The 16188-nt window shown below is 41.3% G+C and overlaps 1 protein-coding gene across 2 annotated transcripts; it reads right to left on the bottom strand.

Annotated features, from left to right (window-relative positions):
• Positions 1 to 9752: 9752 nt before the first annotated feature.
• hsbp1 (heat shock factor binding protein 1) lies at positions 9753 to 15383 on the bottom strand. Of its 2 annotated transcripts, none has more exons than XM_012961008.3 (4): positions 15261 to 15383; positions 12275 to 12341; positions 11306 to 11400; positions 9753 to 10487 (listed from the first exon to the last, which is right to left on the bottom strand). In XM_012961008.3, the coding sequence occupies exons 1-4, from the start codon at positions 15303 to 15305 to the stop codon at positions 10467 to 10469; spliced, it is 228 nt and encodes a 75-aa protein (XP_012816462.1). In that variant the 5' UTR covers positions 15306 to 15383; the 3' UTR covers positions 9753 to 10466.
• Positions 15384 to 16188: the final 805 nt, after the last annotated feature.

The following is a 16188-nucleotide window of genomic DNA, read 5'->3' as shown; positions in this document are numbered from 1 at the left end:
TTCCTCATTCTCACTGGGTTTATAGTTATGTTTAACTCTCACTGTGTCTGTATCCCTTACCCTTCTCTGCACTGCTGGTTCTGACTCCTGATACAACTTCCCAATATCCATTCATTCCTCATTCTCATTGGGTTTATAATTATGTGTAACTGTCACTGTGTCTGTCTGTCTCTTTCCCTTCTCTGCACTGCTGGTTCTGACTCCGGATAAAACTTCCCAATACCCATAAATTCCTTATTCTCACTGGGTTTATAGTTATATGTAAGTCTCACTGTATCTGTCTGTCTCTTTCCCTTTCCAGAACTGCAGGTTCTGACTCCTGATACAACTCCCCAGTATCGATTCAGTCCTCATTCTCACTGGGTTTATAGTTATGCGTAACTGTCACTGTGTTTGTCTGTCCCTTTCTCCTCTCTGCACTGCTTGTTCCGACTCCTGATACAACTCCACAATATCGATTCAGTCCTCATTCTCACTGGGTTTATAGTTATGTGTAACTCTCACTGTGTCTGTCTGTCCCTTTCACTTCTTTGTACTGCTTGTTCCGACTCCTGATACAACTCCACAATATCGATTCAGTCCTCATTCTCACTGGGTTTATAGTTATGTGTAACTGTCACTATGTTTGTCTGTCCCTTTCTCTTCTCTGCACTGATGGTTCCGACTCCTGATACAACTTCCCAATACCCATTCATTCCTTATTCTCACTGGGTTTATAGTTCTGTGTAACTGTTACTGTGTCTGTCTGTCCCTTTCCCTTTCCGGAACTGCTGGTTCTGACTCCTTATACAACTTCCCAAATTCCATTCATTCTTCATTCTCACTGGGTTTATAGTTATGTGTAACTGTCACTGTGTCTGTCCCTTTCCCTTCTCTGCACTGCTGGTTCTGACTCCTGATACAACTTCCCAATATCCATTCATTCCTTATTCTCTCTGGGTTTATAGTTATGTGTAACTGTCACTGTGTCTGTCTGTCACTTTCTCTTCTTTGTACTGCTTGTTCTTACTCCTGATACAACTCCCCAAGATCGATTCGGTCCTAATTCTCACTGGGTTTATAGTTATGTGTAACTGTTACTGTGTCTATTTGTACCCTTTCCCTTTCCGGAACTGCTGGTTCTGACTCCTGATACAACTTCCCAATATCCATTCATTCCTCATTCTCACTGGGTTTATAGTTATGTGCAACTCTTACTGTGTCTGTCTCTCCCTTTCCCTTCTCTGCACTGCTGGTTCTGACTCCTGATACAACTTCCCAATATCCATTCATTCCTCATTCTCACTGGGTTTATAGTTATGGTAACTCTCACTGTGCCTATCTCTCCCTTACCCTTCTCTGCACTGCTGGTTCTGACTCCTGATACAACTTCCCAATATCCATTCATTCCTCATTCTCACTGGGTTTATAGTTATGTGTAACTGTCACTGTGTTTGTCTGTCCCTTTCAATTCTCTGCACTGCTGGTTCTGACTCCTGATAGAACTTCCCAATATCCATTCATTCCTCATTCTCACTGGGTTTATAATTATGTGTAACTGTCACTGTGTCTGTCTGTCTGTCTCTTTCCCTTCTCTGCACTGCTGGTTCTGACTCCGGATAAAACTTCCCAATACCCATAAATTCCTTATTCTCACTGGGTTTATAGTTATATGTAACTCTCACTGTATCTGTCTGTCCCTTTCCCTTTCCAGAACTGCAGGTTCTGACTCCTGATACAACTCCCCAGTATCGATTCAGTCCTCATTCTCACTGGGTTTATAGTTATGCGTAACTGTCACTGTGTTTGTCTTTCCCTTTCTTTTCTCTGCACTGCTTGTTCCGACTCCTGATACAACGCCATAATATCAATTCAGTCCTCATTCTCACTGGGTTTATAGTTATGTGTAACTCTCACTGTGTCTGTCTGTCCCTTTCTCTTCTCTGCACTGCTTGTTCCGACTCCTGATACAACTCCCCAATATTGATTCAGTCCTAATTCTCACTGGGTTTATAGTTATGTGTAACTGTCACTATGTTTGTCTGTCCCTTTCTCTTCTCTGCACTGATGTTCCGACTCCTGATACAACTTCCCAATACCCATTCATTCCTTATTCTCACTGGGTTTATAGTTATGTGCAACTGTTACTGTGTCTGTCTGTCCCTTTCCCTTTCCGGAACTGCTGATTCTGACTCCTTATACAACTTCCCAAATTCCATTCATTCCTCATTCTCACTGGGTTTATAGTTATGTGTAACTGTCACTATGTCTATCTGTCCCTTTCTCTTCTCTGCACTGATGGTTCTGACTCCTGATACAACTTCCCAATACCCATTCATTCCTTATTCTCACTTGGTTTATAGTTATGTGTAACTGTCACTGTGTCTGTCTGTCCCTTTCCATTCTCTGCACTGCTGGTTCTGACTCCTGATACAACTTCCCAATATACATTCAGTCCTCATTCTCACTGGGTTTATAGTTTTGTGTAACTGTCACTGTGTCTGTCTGTCCCTTTCCATTCTCTGCACTGCTGGTTCTGACTACTGATAGAACTTCCCAATATCCATTCATTCCTCATTCTCACTGGGGTTATAGTTATGTGTAACTGTCACTGTGTTTGTCTGTCCCTTTCTCTTCTCTGCACTGATGGTTCTAACTCCTGATACAACCCCCAAATATTGATTCAGTCAAAATTCTCACTGGGTTTATAGTTATGTGTAACTGTCACTGTTTTTGTCTGTCCCTTTCTCTTCCTGCACTGCTTGTTCCGACTCCTGATACAACTCCACAATATCGATTCAGTCCTCATTCTCACTGGGTTTATAGTTATGTGTAACTCTCACTGTGTCTGTCTGTCCCTTTCTTTTTTCTGCACTGCTTGTTCCGACTCCTGATACAACTCCCTAATATCCAGTCATTCCTGATTCTCACTGGGTGTATAGTTATGTGTAACTGTTACGGTGTCTGTCTGTCCCTTTCCCTTTCCGGAACTGCTGGTTCTGACTCCTGATACAACTTCCCAATATCCATTCATTCCTCATTCTCACTGGGTTTATAGTTATGTGTAACTCTTCGGCACTTGAGCTTTTTTATCAGCTTATGTAGTTTAAATTTATGATCGCAACATTACCCCCCAAACTGTCTGAAGAAATAGAAACATAAATTTAAACTGTGTCCTCCTACACGAAGACGACTTCCGGGTCAGTGCACACAGGAATTCAAGCACCCGTCGCCTTTTCGCCATGCTGCTATGGAGCAGTTTGTCACTAAAATTCTACCTGAAGCATTTAAAAAAGGCAAGGGGGGAAAGGCTAGACCTAATGTTAGAGATGTTTTGTGACTTATAAGGTATTTAAATATGTTTGTGTTACTGTTCCTTTAATACCAGCCACATATCAAAGGGGTGGTTCACCTTTGAGTTAAGTTTTAGTATAATGTTGACATACCTCCCAACATTTGAAAAGCAGAAGGAGGGACAAAAACGTCTGCCGCGCGCAGCGCGGCAACATTTTTTAGGCCACACACACTTTTTGGCCACTCCCCCCATCCAAACAGGCCCATTTTACAAAACCACGTCTGAAAAGCATAACATACACAAAGTGCACCAGAAGACAGACACGGTGGCCCCAATCATTTTATGACATATTGTGGCCATAAGGATTTCATTATGCACTTTGGCACCTGTATTTAATGACAGACTCATGACAGACATTGGTAGCCAGGGCCCCCTAAAATACTGGTAGCCAGGTGTTATATTTTGCATTGGTGCTAGAGCAGGGACCCCCTAAAATATTGCTGGTCCTCCCCCAGTGTCCCCATACTATGGGCCGCTCCCAACTGCAGCATCCTCCCCAACATCCTTCAGCTCCCCCCAGCATCCACCCAACATCCTCCAGCTCCCCCCAGCATCCACCCAACACCCTCCAGCTGCCCCTTACCTTCCTCCAGCTCCTCCCAGCGTCCTCCCCAACATCCTTCAGCTTCCCCCAGCGTCCTCCCCAACATCCTCCAGCTCCCCCCAGCGTCCTCCCCAACATCCTCCAGCTCCCCCCAGCGTCCTCCCCAACATCCTCCAGCTCCCCCCAGCGTCCTCCCCAACATCCTTCAGCTTCCCCCAGCATCCTCCCCAACATCCTTCAGCTCCCCCCAGCATCCTCCCCAACATTCTCCAGCTCCCCCAGCGTCCTCCCCAACATTCTCCAGCTCCCCCCAGCGTCCTCCCCAACATTCTCCAGCTCCCCCAGCGTCCTTCCCAACATCCTCCAGCTCCCCCCAGCGTCCTCCCCAACATCCTCCAGCTCCCCCCAGCGTCCTCCCCAACATCCTCCAGCTCCCCCCAGCGTCCTCCCCAACATCCTCCAGCTCCCCCCAGCGTCCTCCCCAACATCCTCCAGCTCCCCCCAGCGTCCTCCCCAACATCCTTCAGCTCCCCCCAGTGTCCTCCCCAACATCCTTCAGCTTCCCCAGCATCCTCCAGCTCCCCCCAGCATCCTCCCCAACATCCTTCAGCTGCCCCTTACCTTCCTCCAGCTCCTCCCAGCGTCCTCCCCAACATCGTTCAGCTCCCCCCAGCTTACTCCCCAACATCCTCCAGCTCCCCCAGCGTACTCCCCAACATCCTCCAGCTCCCCCAGCGTACTCCCCAACATCCTCCAGCTCCCCCAGCGTCCTCCCCCAACATCCTCCAGCTCCCCCAGCGTCCTCCCCAACATCCTCCAGCTCCCCCAGCGTCCTCCCCAACATCCTCCAGCTGCACCAGCGTCTTCCCCAACATCCTCCAGCTGCCCCTTACCTTCCTCCAGTGTCTTCCCCAGCATCCCCCTGCTTTCTGCAGCTCCCCCTGCTCCTACCACCATCCGGCTGCGCCCCAGGGCTCTCCTTCTCCTCCTCGTGACGTCACACGCACTTGTTAGCGCCGCAGCTTCTGCACTGTGAAGGCCTTTATGTTAGAACTGAACTGAGCAGAGCTGCGGCGCTAAGGGGAGACATGCGTGTGACGTCACGGGAGCGGAGACCTTTAAAAGCGGGACAGATCGGCGGCTATCCGGGACAGCGGGACGGGGTAGCAAAAGTTGGGAGGTATGTGTTGAGAAAATTTGCAATTGGTCTTCATTTTTTATTATTTCTTAGTTATTTAACTTTTTGTTCAGCAGCTCTCCAGTTTGGAGTTGCAGCAGCTATCTGGTTGCTAGGGTCCAAGTGACCTTAGTAACCTGGATGTGGTGTGAATGAGAGAGGTTTATGAATAGGAAAGGATCTGATTAGAAAAATAAGCTATACAAAGTAACAATAAAACTGTATCCTCACAGATCCATAGTTTTTTGGCTAGAAGAAGAAGGCAAATCATAATAAGTAACGAAGACCAATTGAAAGGTTGCTTAGAACTGGCCATTGTATAGCATATTAAAAGATAAAATAAAGGTGAACCACCCCTTTAAATACACTTCCTGCACATAAATCGTTTACATTTGCAGCATGCATCTAAATGAATTGCCAATTAGCCGTGCAGGATGTGAATTCAATATGTGACTGGTATTAAAGGTGTGAGGTAGCTATGATTTTTATTTTTAGCCTCTATCAATCACTCCCTTGCTCTGCAGGGAAATAAAGCTTGAAATGAAAATGAAGTTTTAACAGGTGTCATAAGACTTCTGTATACAAGGGAAGACCTCGTAGACCTGCAATTTCTTCTAAATGGGCTAATATTTTTGTCATTTACCATGGCAGCCCGAACTGTATATCATGCTCCTCAGTACATAACAAGTCAGGGTTTCCCTGTAGATATCTCTCATTCCTCCATGGGATCCAGCTTTCCGACTCTGGGTTCAATACTGTGCTCCCATATGCCTTCACAGCTTCTTGCTTCCATTATGTTGTGCATAAAGGCACCCAGTATCTGGGGCAGCAAAGCAACTCATAATCATCAGCAAACTTCTTCCATGGTTGACTGTAGGGATGTTGTGCTTTACCAAAACTTTCAGATGTCTTTCAGTGGACTTCAGTTGGGCTGTCTTATGTTATGTGTCAGTTGTGGGCAGATTTGGACTGGCATTCAAATTAGGCCCTGGTATTTCAGATACATAGAGGCCCAAAAACCCTCCGCAGGGCCAATAAATAGTAACTTTGGAATCATACTCTAGCCCCTCTGGCATTTGCCAGAATCCACAGATTGCCTGTCCGGACCTGGTAATGGGATCTTCCCGAGTATCCCACCATAGAGCCCTGTTTCATTGGGTCAGGCGTTGTGAGCATGAACTATGTCAATCATGGTTTATCCACCACAATTAAAGAAATCCTCTGCAAACTTTGATCAGCTTTTGTTCTTGTATCCAGGGATAATACATAATACAGGTAACAGAAAGCTGTTATCTAGAAAGCTCTGAATTACAGAAAGGCTATTTCAAATAGATTCCATTTTAATCAAATAATTCACATTTTCAAAAATGATTTCCTTTTTCTCTGTAATAATAAAACAGAACCTTTGCCTTTGGCACTTAAGTAAAGATTCACATTTTTCAAAACAACCGGAGTGCTGCTGTTTTCTTCATTTTTGAATAAAACAGAACCTTGTACTTGATCCCAACTAAGATATAATTAATCCTTATTGGAGGCAAAACAATACTGTTTGGTTAAATTAATGTTTCAGTGATTTTTTTGTAGATTTAAGGTATGGAGATCCAAATTACAGAAAGATCCTTTATTCTGGATAACAGGTGCCATTCCTGTGCAGCAAGTGTATGTCCTTTAATTACTTTGACCCACTATAAGTTCATCAGAGGTTTTGTTTTCATGCTAACGTTGCTCTTGAGTAGAAAAATATGCTCCAGTAGAAGTCATGGACTTTTACAAACACTGTCAGCAGGTTTCTAAAGCTAAATTGCTAATTCAAAAATCTAACTAAGGGAATGATTTATAGTGAGGTACATGAATGATGGAATGGCAAATGCCATATGTGATATTTCTCCCAAGAAACTGATTCTACATTGTCAACAGGTTCCTGTCTTTACCCAGAAAGCAATAAAAGTTTATTCCCAGTATAGTGATTTCTAGGGGCTGTGTGCCCACTCAAGGCTTTGACAAGCAATTGGGCTTTCTGCCTGTATGATTTTTCCTTTTCATGTAGACCCCATATTAAGCCAGCAATGTACATTTATACACTGATGTAAGCAACATCCAAACTGAAATGAAAATCTTCAAAACCATAGATCAAATGAATACAAAAATAGGCCCATTTAATATGTGAAATGACTGATGGCTGACATGAATGTAAAGATCCAATTCAGGGGGACTTATAATGTACTTGCATCTAAATTATCTGTGGGAAAACAACATCAGGCAAGGGACCCCGTGTTCTATTTTACATTAGAGCTACAGAAAATAATGTTGTTGTTGCTGATTTAGTCATTCTGGATGGAAGATTATTCCTGCTGGCAGCAAAAGCCGATTCCAGAACAATATATTCACATTAGTAATGCTATGTAGGATATTTTACAGTCCAGTCACACCACTGCAGATAATTTATAAATATATGCAATAACACATCATCATCCCTTGCTCTCCCCACCTGCCTCCTGTGATCCTCATTCATGGGAAACTGATTAAAAAAACCTCAAGTGTGTGGGCAATACTGTGCGTAGAACACCGGCCCCTTGGGTCACTTTTCTGTACACTGTTTAACAATGGCACTACAGCCATCATTGTAACTGCATTTTTGAAAAATTCTCCACTGACCAGAGAACAGAAAATATGTCCCACAAGTCAGTCCATGTAGAAATACTCAATATTTACCTTTATTTATTAGATGGAACTGTGTATTCATGACTTTGAGAGAGTTTAGTCGAGGGGAGTCGTCAAAATGTTGGCATGCAAATAGACATTTGCACAACAGACTTCCAAGTTCCTTCAAAATCTTGCTGAACTACAATTTCCAGTATTCTCTAGGGTTTTATTAAGGTTAAAGGAGAAGGAAAGGCTAATAAAGAGTTAATCTCAAGCTGCAGGCATACCTTCAGTTGTCTCAATAGTGCCAAACAGGAAAACAGGGGGCGGGGGGATGTTTCTGCACTGGTGTGTGCCGGCAGGTGCAGGGAGCAGACAGGGGGTGGGGGGATTGGAGAGCAGAGCGAACGGGGGGGGGGGGGGGGGGGGGGTAATATTGGCAAGAAAATCATGATTGGCAATCTCAGTATTTTAGATAACAGCAAGGTGAGTGATACTGCACTAGTAAGGATGTTTCTTCTTGTCTTCTTTGGAGAATAGGTGGCTGTGAGCCCTATATTAGCCTCGCAAGTACAGTTGCTAAGGATAAGTAACTCTGATGACATTACCTCCCCACTGTAGCCATAGTCGCACTTATATATGTTCCACTTATACCTGGAAAGTTCACCCAGCACACCCTTACCTCCTCCAACAATTCTTACTCGGTGCACAGCCCAGAGAGTCGGCACTCCTAGTGCAGTGCAGCAAAAAAATAGTTGACCGGCACAACGAGTGTAATGCAAGCGGGGCTTGGCCCCTGCGTGTTTATTCAAAAAATAGCAGCAACGTTTCGGGGGCGTACCCCTTCATCCACTTATACCTGGAACACCCAGAAAAATGGTTTCCCATCTCCAGCCAAAAAATATGGTGCTGCTGACTTTATGTACAAAACATCATGTTTCTACCTATATGCATGTACAATGTAGTGGGAAATGCCATTGTGCTTGGCACAGGCCTGCTGAAGTATGCGGCTGTGCATGCAGATAGATGTCTTCAGACTTTTTGGGTTCAGTCCTCATTTTATGGTTAAACATTTGGTCCCACTACACTCATAACAGGTTTTTAAATATTTTAAAGGGGACATATTGTGTAAAAAAAATACAAGAATGTGCTAGTGCATTATACACCTCTAAATATTGCTTATAAAAGGAAATTTGCTGATTTATTGAAAATTTCTCCAAAAATCCTACTAGTCCCTCCCATCTATTCTACTTGCTGCTGCCTCCTTTCCCAGGCTGTGCAGGGGAGCAGGCGGCACTCAGCGCTGTAGGATAAGGATGTTTACTTAAAACATTTTGTAAAGCAAAACAAAAACATGACATATCAAAATGATACCATATTTCTGAACTGTAGCATATGAATCAATAAGCAGTTAGGCAGACCAGATAGGGAACTGAAGCATGTCTTTGCTTGTGTGATTGCAGGGCTGTGATTGGCTATCCCCCTCCTACTTTGCTACTTACTTGACCTTACATGCCCACCCCTCATTTGAAACAATGATCTCTAGGGAGCTCCAAAAAATACATTTTTAAAGATGATAAATTTTAGCCCAGAGTGAAACCAGCACCATATATTATTCATTATTGCCTACAAGAATTGTTATGCTATGCATTAACCAAGTTATAGATACATGTTCCTGCTTTATAAATTATAGGACAGTATAAGGACAAAGCAATATGGGGCCATTTTGGTTGTTTTTTTATCAAACGTTTAAGTTTTAGTAGCTTAGGAAATGGTGCCAAATCGCTCCTTGCCATCACTTAAAACTCCGCAGGCAACTGAATATAAGGCCTTGCATGAGCACTTTTAGGTGACTGCCATATTAAACAACAGAGTAGAATTTTGGCACCCACGGGCTATTAAAAATCATGACAACCAAAATGCCTAAAATCAGCCCATGTGCCTTTAGGTTAAATAAAGTCAGAACTGCTGTTACACTTATAGTCATCAGATTTATGTGCAAAACCTACCATTCTTATGTTGATGTACATTAGCCAACCAAAGAAGCAAACAGATGAAGTTGTCCCGTTTTATTTTCAACCATCTAACAGTCATAAATGGAGGTGTATCAAAATACAAAAGTATAAGCTACATGGTTAACTGCATGTACTTTTGTGTATTTGCTTTTGTACATACAGCACTGCTGTATTGTTTGATTCAGCGATGATATTCTCCACAGGCAGGAGCCAGTAATCCATGCCCTTAGATTATGCCATAAGTGAAACAAAATGAATAACTGCTTATCAAGCTATGGTGTCCCTTAAAATCTCACTGCCAGCTGCTCTTTGATCTGCCATGCCCTATGTTACAGTGTGAACATTAGTTCAGCACAGACCAAAGTGCTGATCAGAAACAGAATCAACAGCACTGCCGTCATTTCTACAATTCACAGCACTGCATGGGCTTAAGAACTAGTTTATTGCTAGTGAACCACAATTTCCTTTATAGAATGAATAAATCTTCTTCTGTGAAACTTAGTGAAATATATTTGGGAATATATATACATTAAAACAACCTAAGTGTAATACCCATTTATTGTGTGGTGACTTGAATATGAGATCACTAAATAATCATAAAATACAAACAAACCCAAATGTACAATACAAGTAAGAAATCAACGCTCTGTCACAAGGAGTTATTACAAAAATGTGCTGCAGCCATCTATATTGGGAAAAATGATACTGCTGTCCAGTGGGCTGGTATAAAATCTGGGAGTCCCGCAGCGCAGTCTATTTTGGCGGCGGCGGCTGCTGCTAAAATAGAAAAGAATAATAAATAAGTCTGATGGATGTCCAATATTGTGCTGGTAAACAAGATATACTCTCTTGATAGATTAAAGCAGGTTTGTTAAGGTTTGTAACGCAGAGGAACACTTGTTAAGGTCCCTTTAAAGAAAAACAATATATTAGATAGAAGTACACATATGAACCCGTGTTTGCATAAGACTTACACAATGGACTGTGGTACGATTCTGATCAGATTCGGCTTCATGCATAACTATGTACTACAGGTACAACAAGTTGAGACTCACACCAATAATGCAATAGCTGCAACTTAATGGACTGATATCAAATGCATGCAAGTAAAAGGTGTCAGGCGTTGGCTTTCCTATTCCCAAAAGCCTTGAGTATATGTGTGTATATATATTATATATATATATATTATATTATATATATTTATATATACAGAACCTTGTACTTGATTAGATTTAAAGTAGATTTATAGATTAGATATATAGTAGATATAGCAAGATGAGATTTCCCTGCTAAACGGAATCAGTTCAAAGTAATCAGCTCACGGTGCATAGGGCAGTGGTTTTCAACCTTCCTAATGCTGAGACCCTTTAATACAGTTCCTCATGTTGTGGTGACCCCCAACCATAATACCTAAGACCATCGGAAATATATGTTTTCCAATGGTCTTAGGCGACCCCTGTGAAAGGATCATTTGACCCCCAAAGGGGTCGCGACCCACACATCGAGAACCACTGGCGTAGGGTGTGTGTGGCCTGTGGCATACAAAGCAACACACAATACATGATGATATAAGCCCAGTAAATGATACAAACCTTGTTTGCACTTTCCTCTTCGTCCACTCCTGCCTGTGTCATGAGGTCTGCAATATTTTTCTCCAGATCATCTATACGAGTGCTCATGTCATCAAGTAATTTAGTTAAAGAAAAAGAACAACATTACTTCCTGTAGGTCAGGAAGCAGAACAAGATCACATCCTACTGCATTCATAAACCTACTGAGCATTCATAAGGAATGCATCAAACAGTTTGTAAAAGATTTCAATGTGAATGCAAACCTTATCATGTACGAGCTGAACGTGCAAAAACTGTGCTACACAATTGTGCTTATTACAAGGAAATATTGGACCAAATGTTTGCTGTACACACAATCTCCAGACAAGTGGCAAAACCCCTGCACCCCTACTCGTTAAAATGCTCTGTTCATTAATCTTAATGTATGCTTTGTATATCACTGCCAACATCCCCAGTGGTACCAAACCAGGAGATTAGAGAAAAAAATTTCAAGCTCACATTCATATCATGTACAGGTATGGGATATGTTATCCGGAAACCCGTTATCCAGAAAGTTCTGAAAGGCCATCACCCATAGACTCCATTATAAGGAAATAATTCTAATTTTTAAAAATGATTTCCTTTTTCTCTGTAATAATAAAACAGAACCTTGTACTTGATCCCAACTAAGATTATTCCTTATTGGAAGCAAAACAACCCTATTGGGTTTATTCAATATTTAAATGATTTTTAGCAGATTTAAGGCAAGGAGATCAAAATTACGGAAAGACCCCTTATTCAGAAAACCCCAGGTCCTGAGCATTCTGGATAACAGGTCCCGAGCATTCTGGATAACAGGTCCCATACCTGTATAATATAACAGATATACACAGCTACACCAAGCTGGCAACTTACAAAGATATTTTGCATTACTTCTGTTTTTTCCCCCTTTAGGATAAAGAATTAGAGACTCCTAATTTTAATGCACCAACAATAATACATTAAGGATATTTCTCCCAATAATCTGATCCGACATGGTCTGGAACTTGTCTTGCATTTGCTGAAGCAAATTCTGAACCTGTAAAGAAAAATATAGTAAAAACATAAAGATACATTAAAATGTATAAAAGAGCCCAAATCATATAACTGTTCTACCACTCATTTAGTATTTTATGCATGTTTTCTGTTTAAGGCCCTATGTTCTGCATCTGGTGGGCTACAACTGCACTTTAGGCCGTTTGATGGCTGAATAAACCTTTTGTGAGCAAATAAATTGATAAACACATAAATCATGGGCAGTAATACCCTAAGCATGTATATTGCAGCGCAATACAGAACTGGTCTTGTCAAGTTATACAGTACCATACAATGACTCTATGGAACAAGTGTATAGGTAAATCAGCAGCAACCTGCATTAACCTTCCATATAAAGCCACCCACAGCAACATCTAAACTGCAAGACCGGCCTGGCACCCTCAACCACAATATCATGTCAGATTCATGTCAGATGATATGTTTGGCTATATAATGTAAATCAATTCTACTTTAGTTCCAGAATACACTTTTATAAGAATGTCACAAATTACGTAATTAATAAGCTATATGTGATCAATACAAATATAGGTTTCCCCACATACAGTCAGGTCATGTTCAAAAGTTTGGGCACCCCCTGATCATTTACCTACTTTGTTGTGAGCAGTAAGAAGTTTATGCAGAAGCAATGTGCAGTTATCAGGGATCCCTGATAAAGTTCCTTTAACTACTACTGCAGGATTCTGTGTCTTGGTAGAAATTCCATTGAAGGAATAATGAGCTGAGGAATGAGTGTGGTAGTGGGGACTTGAGAAACTTTAGTTAACAGTGGAACAAGGGAACGACACACTTAACCCTTTAAGAGATCATCATATTCAGCATTAGGAAATGCGATTCTTGCACAGGGTTACACAGACCCCAAAAATGTATGTTTTATCATGTTGGCATGATGCTACGTGCATGTCAGTTAAAAAGTATTAACCCTGAAATCCTTGCAAATCTTAAAGCACAATTACTATTTACTTACAAAAAAACATGTTATGTGCATATTGTTTTGGACATCCCTTTAGAAAAAAAATAATGCAGCAATGTGACTAACCTATTGCCAGTTGTCACTGGTTTGTGCATTTAATTCTTCTGCACAAGTACGAGTGTTAAATCCTTACTAGGGACACCTGGAGAAGTGCACTGACCAAAAACATTTTGATTATAGGTAGAATCTATACTTCCATCTATCCACACTGGCTCGCCACACAACCCCAACAGAACCATCCACAAGCTAGTGGCAAGGTGCTCTTCAGACCCTTATTCTTTTTTCTCCAAACATATATGGTGATTGTAGCCAAAATCAATGAAATGTTTGTTTCCTAAAATTACAGCACTTGGTTCCAAAAGGTTATTGACTGTTCTAAGTGTACTGTTACATACAACAGGGCTGAGGGCGACTAATCTCCCTGCAATGCCATCCCACCGGCTAGAATGTAAATCGCTGGTGGGATGGCATATGCATCCCTGCGAAGTCCCGAAGTCGCCCAAAGTTGTCTTGAGAGGAAACTTTGGGCAACTGTGGGACATCGCAGTGACGCGTAGGGCCCACTTTGCCAAGCAGACAACAGATAAAGTATTCAGAATACAATGGGCTTTTTGTGTACACCAATGGGGTTGTCAACTGTAATTCACTGCTTTCTACAGCGTTCTAGGAATGAAAAATATTTTTATAAAAAAAAAAACAATGGTGAATGAAATGACTTGCCAATTCTGAGCAGACATTATTAGATTTAAATACATTTACAAAGTACTGCCACCTTTTTTTTTTTTTTGTTATTGGTCATTTTAAAGTCTTGCACAACCAAAAAGGATATATACCGAGCAGCAAGTTTTCAGCTAATGACATACAAATATTTAACAATGATAACACTATTTTTATTGTTAAAAAATTGATTCGTGAAACTCCAAAAATTAAAAACGAATCAAGTCAAGTCTTGCCCTTACTAAATCACTAAGCAATGCAGCACTGCAATGCCACTTTTACTTCATTTTCCCAGGTGTCTCACTTTAAACTCAGATGCACAGAAGAGTAAAATTTTCAGATTCATACAAGTTAAGGTATGGGATCCCTTATCTGGAAACCGATTATCCAGAAAGTTTCGAACTACGGAAAGACCCTCTCCCATAGACTGCATTATAAGCAAATAATTCACAAAATGTTTATAAATGATTATCTTTTTCTCTGTAATAATAAAACAGAACCTTGTACTTGATCCCAACTAAGATATAATTAATCCTTATTGGAGGCAAAACAATCCTATTGGTTTTATTTACGGTTTACATAATTTTATTAGCAGACTTAAGGTAGGAGATCTGAATTACAGAAAGACCCCTTATCTGGAAAACCCCAGATCCTGAGCATTCTGGATAATGGGTCCCATACCTGTATTAGGATAAACACATTGCAAAGGTAGGTAAAATGGTGAAGCCGAGCTGCGTTGTTCCCCGGGGCCAGTGCATTTTTGTTTGTTAAAAGGAGCAGAAAAAATAACCTTGTCCTTTAAAATAGGGACACATCTATGTGGCTGCTCCAACTAAATCCAAGTCTTTACTGCATTGGGCTGTGCCCCTTTTTCAGTTTAGTGTAATTTATTGGAGATTTATCTCAAATCCACATATACAGATTCTGATTCTATTGTGGTTTTATAATCAGCTGAATCTTTTGTAAAGGATTCAATATTTGGTCGAATCAAAAATGACAGGTCTTGTAAATCCCTAGTTTAAACAAAAAATTGTATTAAAAAAAAAAAAAAAGAGAGAAGCAAAAGAGTGATGGGAGATGTAAACATTAATGGCAGAAGGGCCACAAAGGCGACTTCCAATCTGCAAGCAGACTGGCCATTACTGCGGGACCATGCTCCTAGTTTTATATCATTTAATAATCATTAACACATCGCGCCCTAAAAGCTGCGCTCACCACCACGGTCAGGTCCTGCACTGTCTTAGGATCTGTCTCCGACATAATGGATCCTTCTCCAATACCAAAGCCCTTTCCGGCCACACAATCCACCCCTCACCGCAGAAGCTTTTTTTCAAGAAATATCGCGATAGTTCAGGAGACTGCTGACCAATAGGCATCAAGAGTAGGAATTTCCCACAGGATGTTGTAGTAGTATTAGAACGAGGCTATAAACGCAAAGTTGTTGCCGGATGTGGTTGACGAGGTAGTTTCTATGGTGACAGGAGCGAATCGCTTAGGAAACGAACTACAACGCTGAGAAGCTTGGGTTGGGCCGCCAGGTTTCTAGGAGATCTGTTCCGCTTCATGGGTGCTTTTAACATAAACATGTGTATTGATGAAGATTATTTAGTTACATAACTTGCCGGGAAAAGCAATCCTAATGCAGGGCCACTTTTTATTCGACCCCTTAAAATCGAAACTAAAAAATAAATGAATAAAAATAATAGTGCAGGACCAAGTATTCAATATACTTATACAGCCAATATGCATGTAATGAAGCGTCACAGTTTTTAATTTTAGCATATCGCATTATTTGCCTATTGTGAAACAATGTCTCTCAATTGATTACATGTATTAGTAATTATCCAGGTCCAACAGCCTCAAGTAAATATAAGGAAGGTAAGGTATGAAGTAGGTAGGGATGAACTGAATCCAGGATTTGGTTTGGGATTCTGACTTTTGTAGCAGGATTTGGATTTGGTGAACCCATGTCTCTGGTCGAACTGAATCGGAATGCTTAAAACTTTTTGCCACATAAACCCGGAAGTTGAAAATGTTTCTGTTTAGACATTTTCTTCTATGATCTTGTCCCTGCTAAACAGAATTTCCATTTATTTGCTTAATACCCTTTTACATGACTTCAGATTAAAGGAGAATGCAAGTC

This window comes from Xenopus tropicalis, chromosome 4 (genome assembly GCF_000004195.4).
Source record: "Xenopus tropicalis strain Nigerian chromosome 4, UCB_Xtro_10.0, whole genome shotgun sequence".
Classification (NCBI taxonomy): Eukaryota; Metazoa; Chordata; class Amphibia; order Anura; family Pipidae; genus Xenopus; species Xenopus tropicalis.
This window is presented reverse-complemented; position numbering and strand designations above follow the sequence as displayed.

What these genes read in the sequence shown, in the direction of transcription:
- hsbp1 (XM_012961008.3), bottom strand. Translation starts at nt 15,305, where the DNA reads ATGTCGGAGACAGATCCTAAGACAGTGCAGGACCTGACCGTGGTG. An exon ending in TGCAGGACCTGACCGTGGTG is followed by an intron (nt 12,342 to 15,260) that starts GTGAGCGCAGCT and finishes TTTTCTTTACAG; the next exon opens with GTTCAGAATTTGCTTCAGCA. An exon ending in GGATCAGATTATTGGGAGAA is followed by an intron (nt 11,401 to 12,274) that starts ATATCCTTAATG and finishes TAACTAAATTAC; the next exon opens with TTGATGACATGAGCACTCGT.